Below are 19,985 nucleotides of genomic sequence, written 5' to 3' on the forward strand. Positions count from 1 at the left end.
TCATTCTGGATGATGGCAGAATGCTACTCAGAGCTAGGGTCATACCTGCCTTGGCTACAAGATCGGAGAGCTCTTCCATGTCTCTTTTCATGTAGTCCAGGGAGGTACGCCTCAGGTCGTTCACACCAACATGGACAATGACAGAGTCATATTTGTATTTGTTGTGGAATGACCTGAGTGCATGGGTTATATGGCAGATACTGACAGTAACCGTCTCCTTGTTTAGCCTGGTGAGTGGGACATCAGTGTGCCTGACTATAGAGTCACCTATGACTAGTGTGTTGGGTACATTGTTTTGCCTTATTGGCTGTGGTTGAGTGGCACACTGAGTCTGCAGGCTGTGTGTCATTTGGGTTGTGTTGGGGGGTAAAGGTTGCTTGCATTTCTGCTTTGGAGGCCTCTGATGCTTGAGCAGATTATTATTGAGAGCCTCCGCGAATGTTTTTGTGTTTCTATGTGTGGATTTTGGTGGTGTAGCTTTAGTGAGACTATGTGATGAGTGTGGTGTGGTGCAAGTGATTACCTTCTCCTCCTTACTGTCAAGTTCAGTCTTGATTGGAGAGAGCTTTGCCTCCAGTTTGGCTAGATAAGTGCATCTCTCACAGGTTGTAGTGTTGGATGGTAGGAGAAGAGGGTTGTCAATGTACATAAGGCAATTTCTACATTGCCCCAAGATGCCCAGATTCATCAGATAGACAGGAGAGAACACTGGGAGCTGACCCTTGGACATGCCTGAATAAAAAACTATTTTCCTCTAGATAAGTGAGGAAAGTGAGTACAAGAGCTGTTTTTCCTCTAAGCAAGTGCGGAAAGTAAGTACAGAAACTGTTTTCCCCTAGGTAATGAGGAAGGTTGAGTGCTGTAGTAATTAGTTGGTTATTTAGTGCTTACAAGTTCTGAACAAGTGCTGATCATGAATAAGCAAATTCAAGTGCTAAAACTAAGAATCTGTATCTGGACTAAACTAGTTACAGGAAAGGGGGGAAACAAGGGCAAATGAGATAGATATATTTACCTTTGTCCTTATGGCTTGTATTTTGGGTTGAATGGGTGCATTGGCAAGCTCAGTTAAGACCAATAAAATTAAACATAAATTAATTAATGTCAATGTTATTCTCTAAAATGGTGTTGTTTGCTTGCTGAAAAACTTCTCTTTTATTCACTTCCACTGTATCAATTATTTATTCTTTGACCAGTTTGTTCTATGCTATGGCAGTGCATGAACAAAATTTTATAAAAATGTTTTTAGAAAAAAAAAAAAAAAGAAGAAGGCACGGTAAGAAAACCTAGCTCAACAGAAAAAAAAGAGACTTGCCCATAACTGCATAGTGAGGCAATAAACAGAACAAGCATAGTTTGTCTCTGTAATACTGTAAGCTTTCTACTAATCAGCATTACAAATGAAAGCCAGTTATCTGCTTAAGCAAAATGATTGCAGACACTGCATCTCAAATGAGCTTCTAATGAATATATAAAACAATAGTACTTAAGGGAGAGAGGAGTAATATACCAGTGACAGACACTACAAAGCTTGCAAATTAAAAGGCAGGGAAGCAACGGTATTAAGGACAACTGAATGGTTAAATTAAGATAAAAGTCTAGATGTTGTCCAGCTCAATCTTATAAGGAAATGAGATGAAGAAAGCTAAAGTCTACCTCTGTCCGTCTCTGTCTGTCTATCTATCTATCTATCTATCTATCTATATAAAATCTCCATCACTGATATTGTTTATTCATACTACAATAATGACAGGAAGTCATATCTACTCCAAGGGTTGCAGAGACAGAGAAAGAGAGAGAAGAGAGATATTAAGATATATATATCAGCACATACTGACACACACAGATGCACACACACATGCCAGCACATTACTAAATACACACACATGCACGCACATACACTCGCGCACACACACACACACACACACACACACACACACACACACACACACACACACACACACACACACACACACACACACAGCAATATACAGAAATGAAAATACTGATAAGCACATATATCACATACTAGCTACACAGCTGTTTAATATATATATATATATATATATATATATATATATATATATATATATATATATATATAGTTCCCATTCAGAAGCCTGAAACATCATAAGCCTGAAAATCAAAATCCTGAAACCAAAAGCCTGAAAATTCAGAATCCTGAAAACTCAAAATCCTGAAAGCCCAAAATCCTGAAAGACCAAAATCCTGAAACTCAAAATCCTGAAAACACAAAATAGACATACTGATGTCATTGTGGCTTTGCTATTGTTAGCCCTGTGGTGTTAGGTCATGTGCAGTTGGTTTTATTTTAGGGTTAGGGCGGTTTAAGTGAGTTAGGTTAGGCATGTATGCAATAGTGACAAATATTGGGGTTAGGGGCGGTTTAAGTGAGTTAGGTTTAGGGCTGGTCAGGTGAGTGTCACGATGACCTTAGGGTTAGGGTTAGGGTCAGGGTCAGTTGGTAGATATTAGTGTCTTTATAGTGACATATTAGCATTATTTGTGTTTTCAGGATTTTGAGTTTCAGGATTTTGGTCTTTCAGGATTTTGGGCTTTCAGGATTTTGAGTTTTCAGGATTCTGAATTTTCAGGCTTTTGGTTTCAGGATTTTGATTTTCAGGCTTATGATGTTTCAGGCTTCTGAATGGGAACCATATATATATATATATATATATATATATATATTTATCTGTATGCATGTGTGTGTGTGTGTGTGTGTGTGTGTGTGTGTGTGTGTGTGTGTGTGTGTGTGTGTGTATTGTCTGAAAAAAATAAATCCTGGCTGCTCAATTAAAATACTTGCAGTAAATTTTGGTAATTTTGGAAAATGCTTCCAATAATACCCAAGGTACATTTATTTCATTAAAGTCACTTTGTTCTGAATGGGAATAGTGCATTACAATTAGCTGAATTTGCTTTAGCTTCAATATATTTGCAGTATTTTGATGTTCTGCATGGGGGATAAGGAAATTATAATATATACAGTATGGGTATATATATAGGGTTACATTATTAAAAAAAAGTTTGTGTTTTGGAAGAAAGTCATACATCCATTGACTTTATTTTTAGGATTATTTGCGGTTTGTAACTTTTGTTATAAACTCTGAGTCCTGATTTTTCCCTTTTTTAATTTCTCCAAGTCTTTTGGGTTTCTAATATGAGTGGAATGGACTCCATTCCTAAGCCAAAGTATGATTAAAGTTCATGAAATTAGTATTGTTTTAATCTTTGATGTCAGCCAAAAGTGCTCTTCACAGTACCCACAATGTACCCAGTAATGACTCCTTCTGCAATTCATATGGGGTTACATGTATTGGTAATATATCTAGGTATGATTGTAGTTTCCTTTTTATAAGACCTGTTGCTCCTACTACTATTGGATCTGTCTGGGTATCTTTCTTCCACATTGCTCTCATTTCTGCCTGCAGATCCAGATATTTTATGACTTTGTGTCTCTCTGTATGCAAGACACTGTAGTCACTGGGTGTGGTGATTTCAATGATTAATGCTACTTTTGTCTTCTTTAAATGGACCACTATATCCATTTTTTTACCATCTATCTTTTGAACTGCTGATAATGGGTGATCCCATGTCATGTAAACTTCAACATTCTCTATGATGCTTTGTGGCTCAAGTTTCCAGTGTTTTTTAGTCACGTCACTACCATTATGTTTGTGCAATCCCCAGTGCAACAGTCTTGCCACATTGTTATGCCTTTCAGTATACAGTCTTTCTGCCATTAGTATGTCACAACCAGCAATGAGGTATGCAATTGCTTACAATTTGGTTTAACAAAACCTACGTTTCTCTGTTTCTCTCACATGTGCAATGGACTTTGTAAACCAGTTTGTATGTAGCCCACTGTCTTGGGTCACCAATATTAACCTTTCATCTCTTGTTTTGAATTTGCCATCTCCAGTTTGGACTTGCTGGTGAGATACTCGGTAATTCACATGTTGCATCTTATAATTTAGTTGGATTAGGAAAGATGGTAATTCAAAATAATTTTTGCATTCTGACTTATATTAACCAACAAAGTAGTGTAAATTATGCTTAAAACTTGCCAGCTCTACATTACATTACATTCATTCAGTTTAAAAAAAACAGCATTGATTCAATAAAATTCATATGTTATATAGTTCCTTTTACCAATCAAAACATATGTCTCACACTTCTGTTAATTAATGTCTAGAAGTTTTATTTTTGTCTGCCATAGAGGCTGGGTGCAGTATCTTAATACAATATGCTTTTCCTAACAGGAGTCAATAAAACAGGAATAAATGCAAACAAAGCTCAGTAAGGAATATTTTAGATTGCTAAAATTAATACTGAAAACAGCCCTGACATCTAGGAATAAAGTTCAACCTATAAACCAATTTGCGCTTCCTATTCTAACTTGCAGTTTTGGGGTAAGTGACTAGCCTCAAAAGGTGTTGGACCAGTTGGACAGGAAAATAAGAAAAACGCATCACGCTTATCAAATGATATATAAAAATCAGTGTACACCAAGATTATATATTCATCTTTTCTAAAGGAGGTATGTGCCTCCTCAAAATTGATTACATCTACAGGTATGCAATATTAGGAATGCATACATATCTGTTGACCTTACCAGATCCAAACATAGTGAAAGTTTTGAGATATGAAGAGAAAATGTCTAAGTTGACTGCTTTGCTTAGTTTAAGAGAATCATATTGATGTCAAGTGGGAGTGCAAACCAAACCATAAGTAAATAAAAATCAGGGAGCAACTCAATGTGCCAAAAAACGAAATAAATAATATAAGGAGAAGGATGAGATGAGAAGGTAAGAAATGTGGAAAATGCATAAATATAGTTGCAAGTACAGAAAACTCTTGCACCATCTTCATGTTGATCAGGATCTAATGCAGGAATGGTTAAGTTGAAGTGCGTTTAAAGCAAAAGATGAAAGATTAATACTGATGGCCCAGGATGGCAGACTAAGAACATGAGCATGGAGGAGAAACTGTCAAAAGCAGGCTCTGTAAAGCAGAACTGGTAACAGTCACGCATCTTATTGCTGGGTGTGATACACTAATGGCAGAGGGCCCTGTATGCTGAAAGGCATAATAATGTGCCAGTAGTTGCAGTGGGGATTGTGCAACCATTACAATATTGAAGTAGCTGAGAAGCATTGGAAACATGAACCACAAAACATTATGGAGAATGATGAATTTATATTGCAAGGGATCACCCATTACCAACAGTTAAAAAAAATAGATGGGAGAACAGATATAGTAGTCCATAAAAAGAAGACAAAAGCAGAACAGATCATTGAAATTGTAACACCCAGTGATTACAATATCTTATGCACAGAGAAATACAAAATCATAAAATACCAGGATTTGCAGGCAGAAACAAGGGCATTGTGGAGAAAGGATACTCAGACAGCTCCAATAGTAGTAGAAGCAATCAGTCTCAAAGAAATGAATTTACATTCTTGGCATATTGTGGGTACTGTGAAAAGAACTTAACATCAAAGATTGAAACAATACTAATTTCATGAACTTTAATCATACATTGATTAAGGAATGGGGTTCCTGTCATGGTGTTAGAAACTGAAAAGACTTGGAGAAATTAAACTGAAGAGTCTTGGGAAATTATGAAATTTGGATTATCAATGTATGATGTTACATTTATATCTTTGTTCTCTATCACAACCAAATACACCATGGATCATTATGGACATTTACATCATGAATTTTTTAAGTCATAATTCCAAACAGTACACAAATCCCAGAGTTTCACAGACTCTCATGTTATATTAACAAACTTTACCTTACCAATTACAAGTTTTGTAATTCATCTAAAGCCTTACAAGATATTTAATATACCAACTTTATACATCAGGGAAAGTAATCATTATTGTTTATAACACTTACAGTTCCGCTGTGGCGACCCCTAACCGGGAAAAGCCAAAAAGACAAACAACAACACTAAAATACAAAATCATAATTCTAATGAAATGTTCAGTGAACATTTCTTTAATGATTCTTTAATCCTTGAATCAAGGATAATAATAAAATTATTATTTCACTAAAGTTCACTACTATAGTTATACATCATTTTGGAAACTGAAAGAAAAAAATCTGTTTCCTTTATAGTTCAGCCAAGAAGAAATCTGAATTTTACCAGAGAGCCTCATATGCTGTCCATTTCCACTGTGTAAAAACAAGTTTGTACTTTTGCATTAACTGACGGGAGCAATGTCTTTGAGATGAATGCATACAAATGTTCAGAGGAGATATGCATATAAACATTAAGATCCCATTCGAATGTGCAGTCCCAAAACCTTCTCTACCCATGACTGGACATTCTTTTAAAAATATACAGCACTTTACAGTTTCACTTTAAATATGAACAGCTCTAATATGAAGTAGAATATACTAAACATGTTTGGAGTAATTTTGTCAGGGATAGGCCTCAGAACTCCCATGGATGTGTGTTATTTCTACAATAAATGCATTATTGCTTGCCTATATTTCCTTTAAGAAGACATAATTGATACAGAAAGAAAAAAAACATTTGACATGTTATTTTTAAGTTATTTGTTTTACTGAGTCCTTCTTAGAATGTCTCTCTATATAAACATATATATTATATATGTATGGTTAAACAGAAAAATATTATGTAATTAAAAATGAATGCTGCTATAAATGCTATATAAGAGAAACCACAATGAGCCATGCTATAACTTGGAAAATGGAATCAATTAGTGTTATTATTTTTTGTCTGTGATTTGTACTTGAAAATAACTCAAGCTGGAAAGGAGGAGCTTCGGTGATTATTTAAGGGGCACAACAAAGTCAGAGCTCACCAGATGACTAGGTGCATGCTGAAAGCTGTAAATAGGTTGTGCATCTGCAAGCTCTCTGAGGACAGAAATAAATCCTTTCTGAACTGGTGCTTGAATAAAAAAATAACTCTACGATAACAACTTATATTAACATTTCCAATATAATAGTATGTTGTTTAATTATTGTTTGATTTCATCCCTAATTCAGACACTGTCATTCATATCTTTAAATTTAACCAGTATGAGATTTGAAAATGAAATATAAATCAAGGAGCACCTTATGGGCAGTGTGATCCACACTTACCATTTCTCACACTGATTCCAAAAAAGGATTACTTCCTGTTTTATATTTTAATGATTGTTCATTAAATATTTCCATGAGTATATTAGTTATTAATATAAGCAGTGCTGGCAACAGTTTGATTGATCAAAGTCAGACAGCTTTTCCATTTTCTGAGATCTCTGAAAGTTTAACAATTGTGCTGGCCACTGTGATGATCTTCACAACCACCATGGACATCTTTGGGAACATACTAGTGGTGCTGTCTGTGTTACAAAACAAAAAACTCAGGAATGCTGGTAAGTACCTTTCTCTGAACTTAACTGTTATTTCAGTTTGGAAATGATGCATAAAAGGGTACAGTACACATGTGGCCCCCAACAACAACCTTTAACGCTGAAATTGTTATTATATTATGTCACTCAGCAATAATTGTGAGGTGAATATGTCACATAATACAAAGAATTATGTCAGTCCAGGGCACTTGTTAAGGAAATAGACCTCTGACTGACTTATTGCAAACATTAAGTATGATTTCTGCAACAATCCACAACACTGTGTGCATATTTAAGCTAAGACTTCATCAGAGAAAGACATTCAGCTCTCTCAGGAAGCTTTACATAAGCAGCATAAGGTAAAATAAATAGGTTAAGTAGACAGCATGGATGCACTTCTAAGCATGGAAGTGCACAAATCTTGAATAGCTAACGATCGTTCCCAAAAGATCAAAAATCAGAAACACTGAAAAAAAAACACATGTTGTTTGCAGGGGAGCAAGCCTTCCTGCACAACCCATGTACATGGCTGCACCCCCCCACACACACACACCCTCTGCTGATTATATATATATATATATATATATATATATATATATATATATATATATAAACTCCAGGATCACTTTACATTGGCAAAAGGGCAAATTCCCAGATCCCTACTGTGCACAATCTTGTACAGACTTAATACCAGCAGAAGTGATGAAATTAGTTTTGATCACCTCAGCTGGTGTTAATCACATTTGAGATTACAAATGTTCAGTTATATGGAGTGTTTCCAATAGCATATATTAATTACAGCTAATTAAACATGGTGCCCCCTATCAGAAAGTAATAAAGAAGTGAATAAAGCAAGCATGGTAGAACTGAGTTAAAATGTATTCTCTTTGACACACTGGCACACATATACACACAAGCACAAGCATGCACAGCAGGGAGTTCTCTTATTTGAAGTACTTGTGACAGACATGAAAACACTAATTTACCTTTAAAGTTAAACAGCAAAGCCTGGGGTAACATAAACATCTGTAAGGACAATATTAAAGTAATTTGAATTTCTATGTTCTTACAAAAATACTGGTAAATCCTGAATTTGGACTCTTGAGTATAGAAAGAACATGTGGTCTTAATGGAAATTACATTTTATGCCACAGCATTCATTCAAAACAACTGTACTTATTTCCAAATGTTCCATTTATAATACTGTCAGATTGTAGAATCAGGTTTTATTTTCCATATATCTATATATATATATATATATATATATATATATATATATATCTATATATTTGAAAGTAAATAAAACATTTAACACTAGAAAGAGAGAAAAGGCAGAAACAAATAATTCTTCTGTAGAATTAGTAGATTTTAAAGCAATTTGAGACTTGGTCCTGCAATGGTTTCTGATTATAAGTCTGGTAGACTAAAGTACTATCCAAAACCCATGAGTAGTACAAAAAACACAACCACGCTCAGGAGTGAGGCAACTGCAAAAAATATTTAATGTTTTCTGGTACCTCGGCTATACAAGCTTTCACAGGAATGAATTCATGACATTCAGCAGTATATTTTATAAGAGCATCAATTAAATAATGAATCAATTAAGAATATTCAAAATTGTTTTTAACTCTTGTTGGAGTTTGTACTGGACCATCTTTTTTATCTGGTTGGTTTGTTTTTAAAGAACCATGATAGCGTCCATAGTCAAATGGTTAGAACTAGAAAGTAAGATTCATTTCCAAATTCAAGCCTCTAGGGGCAAGTGTGCCAAAATTCAATATAAATCTGCTTTCTAAATTCAAAAGCTGTTGAGAAAAATTTCCAGTATTCTTGCCGTCAGGTTTAGCTAACACACAAAAATAAAATGACTCAATCAATCCCCCATGAATTGTATTGAAATGTTCCGAAATAGGGTTATCCAACCTACAGTTTCACATCACCTAGGTGCTCAAGAATCCGTATTTTTATTTTCCGTTTTGTTTGACCAATATACCATTTAGGTGGTGTACAGCCACAACCCGCAATATATATATAACCCCACAAAATACACAGTTAAATCTATCTGTTGCCACATATTTTACACCATTTATTATATCACCTGAAAGATTTTTCACTAGCTATACCTGACGGCAAGAATACTGTTGAATGTCATGAATGTATTCCTGTGAAGGCTTGTATAGCCGAGGTATCAGAAGACATCAAATACTTTTTGCAGTTACCTGGCTCCTGAGCGTGGTTGTGTTTAGAGTAAAGTACTACCAGATTTTAAAATCTGGCTTACTTTCTACCACTGTTGCTTACTGGCTGGCACTGTCTGTTCTTATACCCTAGCATGAGACCTTTTTTTAACAGGGTTTGGATGCTCTAAATAAGGTTTTGTTACACACCCGCCAAGCACTGTTAACAATGGGCCTTTTGCTGGGAAGGATGTCAGCAAGTTCTCCTTTTCCCTGATTTCAGAATAAAATTACGGCACTTCAAATACTACAAAATAGTTTATACTTACATACAGACATTCTTGTTCATGCTGGCTTCAAAACCAAGTCTTGAAAGGCCAGTAGAAATTACAATCCCCGTGACAGGGCAATAAACTATTTTAGCACAATTGATATGACACTGTTTTGCATATGATTCATAATTTGTCTACCTAAAAAAGAAACAAATCAATAGAATAAATGCATTAAATCATATTAACAAATTTATCAGCCCTTATCTCAGAGACTGGATTAATTAAATTTTTATGTATTTGTGAATCTACAGCACATCAGTTCCCAGCCTTATATTGTTCTGCATAATAAACATTCTAAACAAGCCTTTCAGCCATTTTGAACAATGACTGGACTGTGATGAATAACTTCTGGAAGTGCTGAATGCTAGTGAGTTATGCTGATCGGTGCTTAAAGGTGCATTGCCACATATCAAAATCATGTTTTTCCTTACCCTATAACAAAGAGTATCCAGTTTTAATGTACCATGTCTACACTCAAATGTAAGGAAACTCATATCAGTTATTTCTTCTCTCTGTAATATCGCATATGCGTATTTAAGAGGCCGGAAGCAATTTAGCACCTATTTACAGTTTCTTCATTCCCATTTTTTCTTGTCATAGATCATGCCAGTCATATCACCTGCATGAATGTTGCCTCAAGTGTCACCTGAAAATAGGCCCATGCCTACCAGGACTAAACTGCTAAAGAAAAGTAAATTAAAATAAAATGTCTTTTTTCTTTCTATTCAAACCTTGTCCATTGTTTCTGAAAAATGTTTGTCTCTTCCTGAGTGACAAAGCAGAAACCATGTTTTCTGTAGTTTTTGCAGTTGCTACCCACAATTGTACATTCTGACTGCATGACTTTCCCCCGGATTTACTAATCTTCCGTGTAAGACTAGAATAGTCTTACATGGAAGCGCCAGTCTAAGAATATGATGGCAGTGCGCCATGCATATTAATGAGGGTACACTGCCTCAACTCTAAAGCTTACATGGAGTGTGGACGAGTGTAGGGTGTGTGTCAGACTGCCGAGCAATCCAAAAATCCACACCCCAGCAATGAAGAAATGCCACAATTTCGAGTTACATGAGCGAGTCCGCTCACATGTGCACAATGTAACACTACACTCCCCCATATGTTAAACAACTGACAAAATTAAAAATAAAAAGAGTTTATTTATTTATTTTTTATTTCATCCGATATAGCTGCCCGTATTTGCACTTGTTTGCGTGGGTTTGCCCATTGCTTAGCTACAGTTAGCAGCTTAGACACCAGAAGAGGTTAGTCAGAAAAATATACGCAAATTAAGCAAAATAGCAATAGTGTAGCGGTTAGAGCCTTCGCGCAAAGAGGAAGCATTCCCGGTTCAAGTCCTACTACATTCCATTTTCTGTTGGAAATCTGTATACAAAAATATTTCCTGACATTTTTTATGTATAAGTTTTGTGAAAAGCATTGAAATGTTAAATGTGGCAGTGAACGAATTATATATGTATATATGTATATATATATATATATATATATATATATATATATATATATATATATATATATATGAAGGTGAAATGGTTATGCATTCTGAGGCATGAGTACCCTATTTTAAGCAATATAAAGTACTGCTAAGCACATTTTACCAGTATTGAGCATATTTAAATCCAATTGCGCGGAGCTGCGCACCATGTTTACCAGTGCAATGTCTTTGCACATAGCTGTGCACTGCTCTAACCAGCACAATCACAAAGTATTTGTGTGTAACTGCGCACCGCACTAAGCAACGCAATGTTGGGCAACATTGAGCAACATCAAGCAATGTTGACCAACATCGAGCAATGTTGAGCAACGTTAGGCAAAGTCGGGCAAAGTTGAGCAAAGTCGATTAAACATGGCCATACTAACTGTACCTTAACCAGTCAGGTCTGTCCAGTAGGAAAATGAAAGACAGTGACAGGGCTCGAATTCAGGATACTGTGCACTATAGTCATAGTACTTAACCACTAAGCCATGACGGCATTTTCATAAACATGCACTTTCAACAGAGACATATCTATCAAACGAATTTTAAACATTGCCAACATCAGCTAAGCAGGCGTGCCTACAGCTGAGTTTTTCCAAAAGTGGCCGATCACAAATAAGTACAGGAAATGAGGCATATTTAAGCTCCACAGGTGGGAATACTTGCTATAACTGGTTGCAGCTTCCTTCTGCAGTCAGCATGGCCAGTTTTGGAGAAGGCACTCGAATTAGAGTGCAACACTGGGGCATTGAGGAGTCCAAAGTAATGGTTTGACTCCTTGTCCACAATCATGAGGAAAGACTCCTGCAGGGCCAGTACCAGGGTACCCAATATAAAATGGAGGCCTGGAACAGTCTTGCCCATGATCTCACCAGTGCCATTGGTATTCCTCGGACTGGTGAGCAGGTCAGGCTCCATTATTCTTACCTGAAGCGACGTAGGGAGGATCTACTGGACCAGTGGATCCAGGAATCCCGTGCGATGCCTAATGCCCCAGTACTGAGTAAGTAGCCATTGTATTAAGTAGTTAAGAATTGCTATGCTTTTCTATACTATGGATAGGTATGTCTCAATATCACTGCATTTACTTCACAGCTTCAGGTGTCCAGGCTATGAACCAGCAAGCCCATGAAGATAGGCTGCAAAGGCTGTGTCATCAGGTAGGTTAGTAATTATTCTGCATGTACTGTTATATAAAATAAATGAGAGAGCCTTCAAAAAGTGTTTAACCCAATAAATAAAGGTGTAATAATCCTTTAATAAATGTATAATTCCTAGAGTTCATCTGTGTCATTTTCTTTGATATGTTGTTGCACTGTTGCATTCTACAAATAGTAGTGTTGTATTAAGCAGTGTCAACCCACACTTGGGTAGGCCCATATAACGTGGATGAAGGGAGTGCCAGTAGCATTTATGCATATTAACAGCCCTCAACTGTTGGTTCATGCCCAGCATGTACAGGTTAATTTGGCACATGAGTAGCTTGGTATTGTGTTCCCCAGAAATGTCAGTGTGTTGCCAGAAATGTAGGGAGCTTTTAACATATAACTGATACTTTCACCTGAACATATCTAGATGATTATATGAACGTAGAGCTGTCAGTGTACCATCTTAGCAGTAGTGTGTGTGAGCAACTCTCAAAATATGTTGCAGTAACATCTGCATCTTGGACAGTTTGTATGTAAGATACAGCTCATGTATAGAATGATCTAGCAAAATCCAATTGCACAATATAAGGACATTGGGTAGTGTAATAATACATGTAAGAGACATATAACTGCAGTTAATAGGAATGTAGAGAAAACTAGAAGGATATATAAGTTGTTAATTGAGCTATCATTTTCCACCCTCCTGTATGTGCATAAAAAAAATGCAATTCCACACCTCAATCAGTATATCTAATCTCAAAACATTTGTTAGGACATATGTCCTATTGGTTTATAAATATTTGCATTTATTTCTATGCATGTGCCCTGTTAAAATACCACAATATTTGGTGGCCTGTTGCCATCAATTAAACCTGCATGCTGTTGTAATGTCCACTATTGTTCTATATATGCATGTGTTATGCTTGCTTTTCAACTGTTGAGAATCTGGTGTGTTGGGTTAATGGGAATACTTCTGCATGCTGTTATAACTAATTGGGAATGCTGTTGACTGTTACTAACCCATATTTTTATTAAACTCTCCAAAACATAGTTTGTATGGGAAGGCCGGTCCTATCGGATCCACCTGTTCCACCTCAGCTGGCCATGGCACCTGGCACCAGCAGATCTAGTGCCAGGCCTGGGACCTCCTCCTCCATCTGCCCTGTGTCACCTTCAGGTGAAAGCACTGCAGGGGATGGGGCTCGGCCCCCCGATCAAGCATGGGCAGAGGAGGGGCACCTATCACTCTTCAAACGGTCCGGGCTGTGGTGCGTAGAGAGATTGAATGTTCTGTTGCAGAACCTCTACACCAGCTTGAGGCCACAGTGGCACAACTCCTGGGTCAGCCTTCCCCTCCTACACAGCCACCAGCACAACCACCCTCTGGGCCATGAAGGTGCAGTGGTGACTACCCATGGGTGGGGACCTCAGTCCCACTGTTTCCATCTGGGGGATCATGGGCTTGCGATTTCCAAACATCCCTCCCTGTCAAAGGTGTTCACCCACCACATGTGTCATATACCACCCCTGCATGCATCTTGTTTGTCTTGTCTGTTTACCTCCCCAACCTACCTCCCCAAATATACCTACTTCACATACCCCACATTCCACTATCACCTGAAAAAAAAAGGGCAATCTGCTCCCAAAAAAAAAAAATAATGCCCCATACATAGCTGCCCATTTTGCACACATGTCCACTGAACACATGAAATGTTATTTAATTGGCATTACAACATACGTTGTTGTCCTCTCCCCTCTCTCAGGGGTTGAAGGTTTCATACCTACCTCCAAATTTATTGCATATGCACAACTGTTGCTGTTGAAGAAATGGGCAGCTATGGACCTTCCCTACACCCGTCCTGCACATCCCGGGCTATTTTCCATGCTGTCTTTCCCTCTTTGTGCCCCTTTTTCACCACTTTCCTATCTCCCCATTTTTCTTTTCTTTCAAAGAAGTGAGCGCTGGGGTTAGTGGGAGTAAGCACTATTAAGCAGTAGTTAGCGGGTTTGTGTGAGATTGCGCTTGTTTGTGCTTGGCTAAGCAGTGCGCAGCAATGCACAAACCTGTGCAGACCCGCTTACAACTGCTTAAATGTGCCTTAGTCACTCTGTATGTGAGGGCTCTTGTTCTGCTCAGGAGCAAAATAAAACACCTCTGCAAGTCTCGAACCCTGGACCTTGCACACACTACACAACATGAAGTACCACTAAGCCACAGTAGATATGCATCAAGTTGGTGCTTAAATAAATATATCATGCATCAGAATGAGTGAATGTAAAGGAAAAATAGGAATACCATACCACACAACTTGTTCTGTGGATGTTGACCAACAGTTGTTGTGGGATTACATTACATGACTATGATAAGAGAAGCAGACATTCTAGCAGGAAATAATGTTACACCATCACTTTACAACCCCACACAGTATCACAGCAGGACAAACACTGGCATATCTGTTTAGGGCAGAGGCCATACCACCCAACTGTCCCTAATTTTCAGGGATGTCTCTGATTTTGACGCAAATTTAGCTCTGTCCCTCTAAATCCCTCCGAAAACAAATGACTTTGACCAGAAAGGTGGTGAATTACACTTAATGAATAATGACAATAATTAAGAGTTAGACACTTCTTTTACTTCAGAAAAGGTGTATTAATTCATATGCTCTGATTCTCTCAATGTCTCAACTTAATGCCACTAATATTTTAAAGGTGTCCCTGATTGTCCCTGACTTTTTCTTGACTTTTCCCTGAGTCTGTTCAAATATGTATCTGATTGGTTGAGAGGTCTGACAGAGGCAGAAACACAGAGGCATATCAGCCTTTCTGCTGTTACACACTGTGCAAATAGCTTTGGAAGGAGTTTCGGAAGCATACACTTATACAGAATACAACACTGAAATACAAATGGATGTAACCATGTACAGGTAGCAACCATCTGAAAGAATGCCATTGCTCTATTGCTGAAAAGACCTGTGTGGTGCACAGACAAAAAATAACAGGCTATTCTCTGGCTATCATGTGGATAGGTCCACAGTTGGGAGTTATGCAGACTACTTGCCTTGATAAACTAACATGTACACAGCAACCCTGTAAGTCCAGCAAGATAAAATCCACACAATACTACTTACACTCTCTGTACTTCTGCAGCCCTACCCAAATGTAGAATATACCTGTGTGTGCAGGGTCTACCAAGGATGTAGGTAAGCATACTCACAGTACTGAAATGTGTCCAGTTTTTCTGAGCAGCTTGTGCTAATGTCAACATTATAAAAGCACAAACTGTTTAGAACTGAGTAAATGAATATTCACAGTATAGCAGTTCACAAACAGTTCTTGTGCCAAAGGAATACATCTCAATAACTAGCTTTGTATGGCAGTTAATTGTAGCAGTTGAAAAGAAAGTACATCTTTCCATGTATCTTGGAGTAGCATTTTGAGGGGTGAGTACATTTCTACACTGACAAGTGGGTACTGGAAGCAGCAACATTAAGTCTGAGTACAAAATGTAAATCTCTGGCTACACCCTTCTGTCTTAAACAATGATGTCCATAGCAAACAAGGATGATCTCCATCTTGTAAATCTGAAAGGGCCATGCCTACATGAGTCAGCAATTTATAGTACTGGGTTGCTATGACAGTGATTACTGCAATTACTACACAGCAGGCTGCATGCAATTAGCAAATGGAGGCCACTAATTGGTGCAGAAGCCATCACATGCTCATGTGCAATTTCCTGCAAAAGCAGGTTGCAATCTCTGCCAACAAACTCAATCACTCTATTGCAGAGACTGACAGAGAGCGAGAGAGAGAGAGAGACAGAGACAGAGACAGAGAGAGAGAGAGACAGAGAAAAGGAAAAATAAATATTACTAAATCATACAAAGAAAAGGTATTTGACACATATGTATTTATTGGCATGTAGTAGATGTTATTGAAGAATAGTCTACATAATGTGAACCATTCATATGTGGCAGCAGTACTTCTTTATGCACAGATGTTCTGCTTAACTACTGCTATGGACAATACTGTATGTACCTGTGGGCAGTGGGACATACCTTTGAAATGTGTAGCTCAGCATTAAATGTCAAAGATCTGATCCATGTTATCTGTGTTCTGTACAGTAGTGTGGCCAATGGCTGTTGGAGGGATTAGCGCTAACATTATATAAACATGGGTGTGACAGAACAACACATGCATGATAGACATATTAAAGTGTAGCTTAGCATTGGCAACTGCTGTAGTGGTCTAGTATGCTTATCTAGCATCTGTTGCCATATATACCCCCTAATGTTAGTGTGTGTTCATATGTGACACCTGCTTGTGTTGCAGCAAGGCCCAACAGTTCAGCTGTGAGGTCCAGGGACTTACAACAGTGTGGACCTTGTGTGTGTATGTCACACACATACGGAGAAATATATATGTGTCATATATAGTCACATCTGTATATGTGCATAGAGCAGGGGACATATTGTAACTGTTTGTGAAGGGGGGAGATATATATGTTGGTGAAGGTTAGTATGCGCATATTTGTATGTAGGTTTTAGTGTGTGACAAACAAGACAGCATACAGCACTGGTATATGACATATGGTGGTTAAACACTGTGAGTGGTTTGTTCAGTTTGCAATGTTGAAGCCAGTAAGGCCTGCTAAAGCTACCTGGGCTGTGAACACCTTCAATGCATTTATCCCAAGACTGTGTGATTTTATTACATTACTGTACACCTTACATCCTTTGTATAATTGATATTCTCACTATGAAAGGTGAAATGTATATGTGCCTACATATATATGTATATGTAGACCAATGGATGTGTGTATATATATATATATATATATATATATATATATATATATATATATATATATATATATATATATATATATATATATATATATATATATATATATATATATATATAGTTATATATATACTCATACACACCTACATCTACTTGTTGCAATAGATTCTCTGTATGACTGTGATGGCCAATATGTTTGTGAATACATCAAAGATATGTATCTATGAGATAGCTTAGTGGGAAACTGTTTATGTCATGGTATTATGGGTCCTTGCTTTGATCCTAGCAAAAGCTGTGTATTCTGTTGCTAGGCAGAACATGTGCTATTGCATACAGTGTAATTAAGTCCCTTGGTTTTAACTAGGGTGTGTCATTGGAGGCTAAAGCACTACATCTATGATTATTGATCAGTACCGATGTTGAATGCAAATCCTGTGTGTACTGTAGTACTACTTGAAGCTCTGGGCTTGTACAGCAAAGTATGGTGTATGTCCACATTGCTTGCATCCACTGTTTTGTGTGGTCCCTGTATTCAGCACAGATTACATTTATAAAGATTAAGGTTGTGTAAGTACTGAAACACAGTACTGTATAGTACACACTGAAAACATATCTGGGTTGTCATACCTTTGTGTCCTGTAATTATGTCTGGTGTGTGTGCGGGTATGTCTGTAACATGTCCTTTAACATATGTGTGGTAAAACATATAACTGTGTATCTAACAACATTCATAGTGTACTACAGCAGTATGCTACCTATATTCCCAATTGTGCACATATTTTGGCCACGGATTTGGCATTAACAAATTGTGTGGTATAATAGTAGTACATTTACTGGACCTTACACAGATTGTGATGGATAATATATTTCTTTACACATCAGCTTAATGTATATCTGCTGTGGCTAGGTGGTGCATTGTGTTGCATACAGTGTTCCAGGTACTCTTGTATAGTCTTATATAGTGATTTTATTTTGTTGCTGTGCAGAACATGGTTTATTAGATAGAGAGTGAGCAAGGCACTTTCAAATAGTTGTGGGTTGAGCAGTGATAAGTGGAAGTTACAGTGTTTCACTCTCGGTTAGCTTATAGGTTGCTATATATGGCAGTTCAGTGATATCTGTATTGTATAATGTTAAATGTGCCATATGACTTGCTCAGGCATATTTTTGTATTTATGTCTTCCAGGGATCATGGCCCATTGCAGGAACCTCAGTTACAGTAGCGCTGAAGATGATATCATTACTAGCACTATGATTCAGCACTACCATCTGATGTTGTCACGAACCAGCCAGTACCAGCAGGAGCGTGCTGCAATATGGCAAGATGTTGTCTACAGGGTCAATGAGGTAGGCCTGCATAACCAGACATATGAGCAGGTACGCCACCACTGCAGTGATCTTCTCAGACATGTCCGTCAGCGTGCTGCTGATGTGTGTAGACAACAGCTTGCAACAGGAGGTGGTGTTAATATCCTCCCCCCCTCAAAAGAGTGCAGGAGCTGCTCCTGAGCCTGTTGGCACCTGCCCAACAACAACAGCAGCAGACATACACCATGATGGAGGTTGGACCCACCCAGCAAGCACACATGGAGCATGCAGGTAACATGGCATATCTGTAGACTACTGTTATCTGTATTGGTAGATCATGCATATGTGAGATGTGGAGTGTGTTGTTCAAAGATGTGGAGCCTGTTGTTGTGCAATACTGATCATTTGGAACATAATCTGTAGCCCTGTGAATGTAAACTGTTGTTGTACTGTAAGATTGCAAACACACAGTAGCAATGCCACAGTTGTGGCCACTGACAAACTGTCTCATCTGTATGTAGGTCCCTCTGGGGTGACATCAAGGCAGCGGACAGATGCTGGTGAGTGTGTTCTACATTTATTATAGTAAATAAAAAGTGCATGTCATAGTTAAGGTGTAGGCCATGTACACATGCAACACAACTATCCATAATGCATGCTGTGCATGTTTGGAGTAAGAGCACGCACATCTCACTAATGTGATTAGCTGCCTCAAACACATACAATACCAGACCATCTCAAGCAAATGTGGCTAGACTGTAGTGACCATTGGATAGGCACAGTTGATACTCAACATGCACATAACATACACATCTATGCCATACACAAAGCATTTTAACATGCTACACATAAAGGATTCCCAAAGTGTCTGTAAAGACACACTCCAGTATCCAAAATCTCATCCACACATTACACATAATATACCTGAGGGGTAGAGGCCTATCATGGGGCATTTAAACACTCTGCAACACACTACACATTCATGTCAGGGAATGCTCCTTATTGGCCTCCATACAAACTCATGTAACAACTGGTTGTGAAATGGTGAATTTAGCCAAGGTAGTACAGTTTTGGCACTGCATGATTAGTGCTGATTTATGAAACATTTGTAGCCTTGAGTGACCACCTGATGCTTCATGATGATTGCCTATGGTACTATACCCCATCAAGTTATTGTAACCACATTACTACACATAGCTTTCATTGCCATACACCTTAATGTTGCGTGTGTGCACACATATGCACCTCTAAACAGTATGCATACCAATCACCATTTGCACAACTGACACATATATGTCTTGTGATGCTATTGAGTGGCTAGGTCATATGAC

At 37.8% G+C, this 19,985-nt stretch overlaps 1 protein-coding gene across 1 annotated transcript in view; it reads left to right on the forward strand.

The window, feature by feature from the left end:
• The first annotated feature begins 7,216 nt into the window (after window positions 1-7,216).
• LOC122808278 (melatonin receptor type 1C-like) overlaps window positions 7,217-19,985 on the forward strand; it is a 69,566-nt gene continuing 56,797 nt past the window's right edge. The window contains exon 1 of the mRNA XM_044079242.1: window positions 7,217-7,418. Coding sequence (XP_043935177.1) covers window positions 7,217-7,418 — 202 coding nt within the window. The remainder of the gene's footprint in view (window positions 7,419-19,985) is intronic.

The sequence above is a fragment of the Protopterus annectens genome, chromosome 8.part0 (assembly GCF_019279795.1).
Source record: "Protopterus annectens isolate FY-2018-M chromosome 8.part0, PAN1.0, whole genome shotgun sequence".
NCBI lineage: Eukaryota > Metazoa > Chordata > Ceratodontiformes > Protopteridae > Protopterus > Protopterus annectens.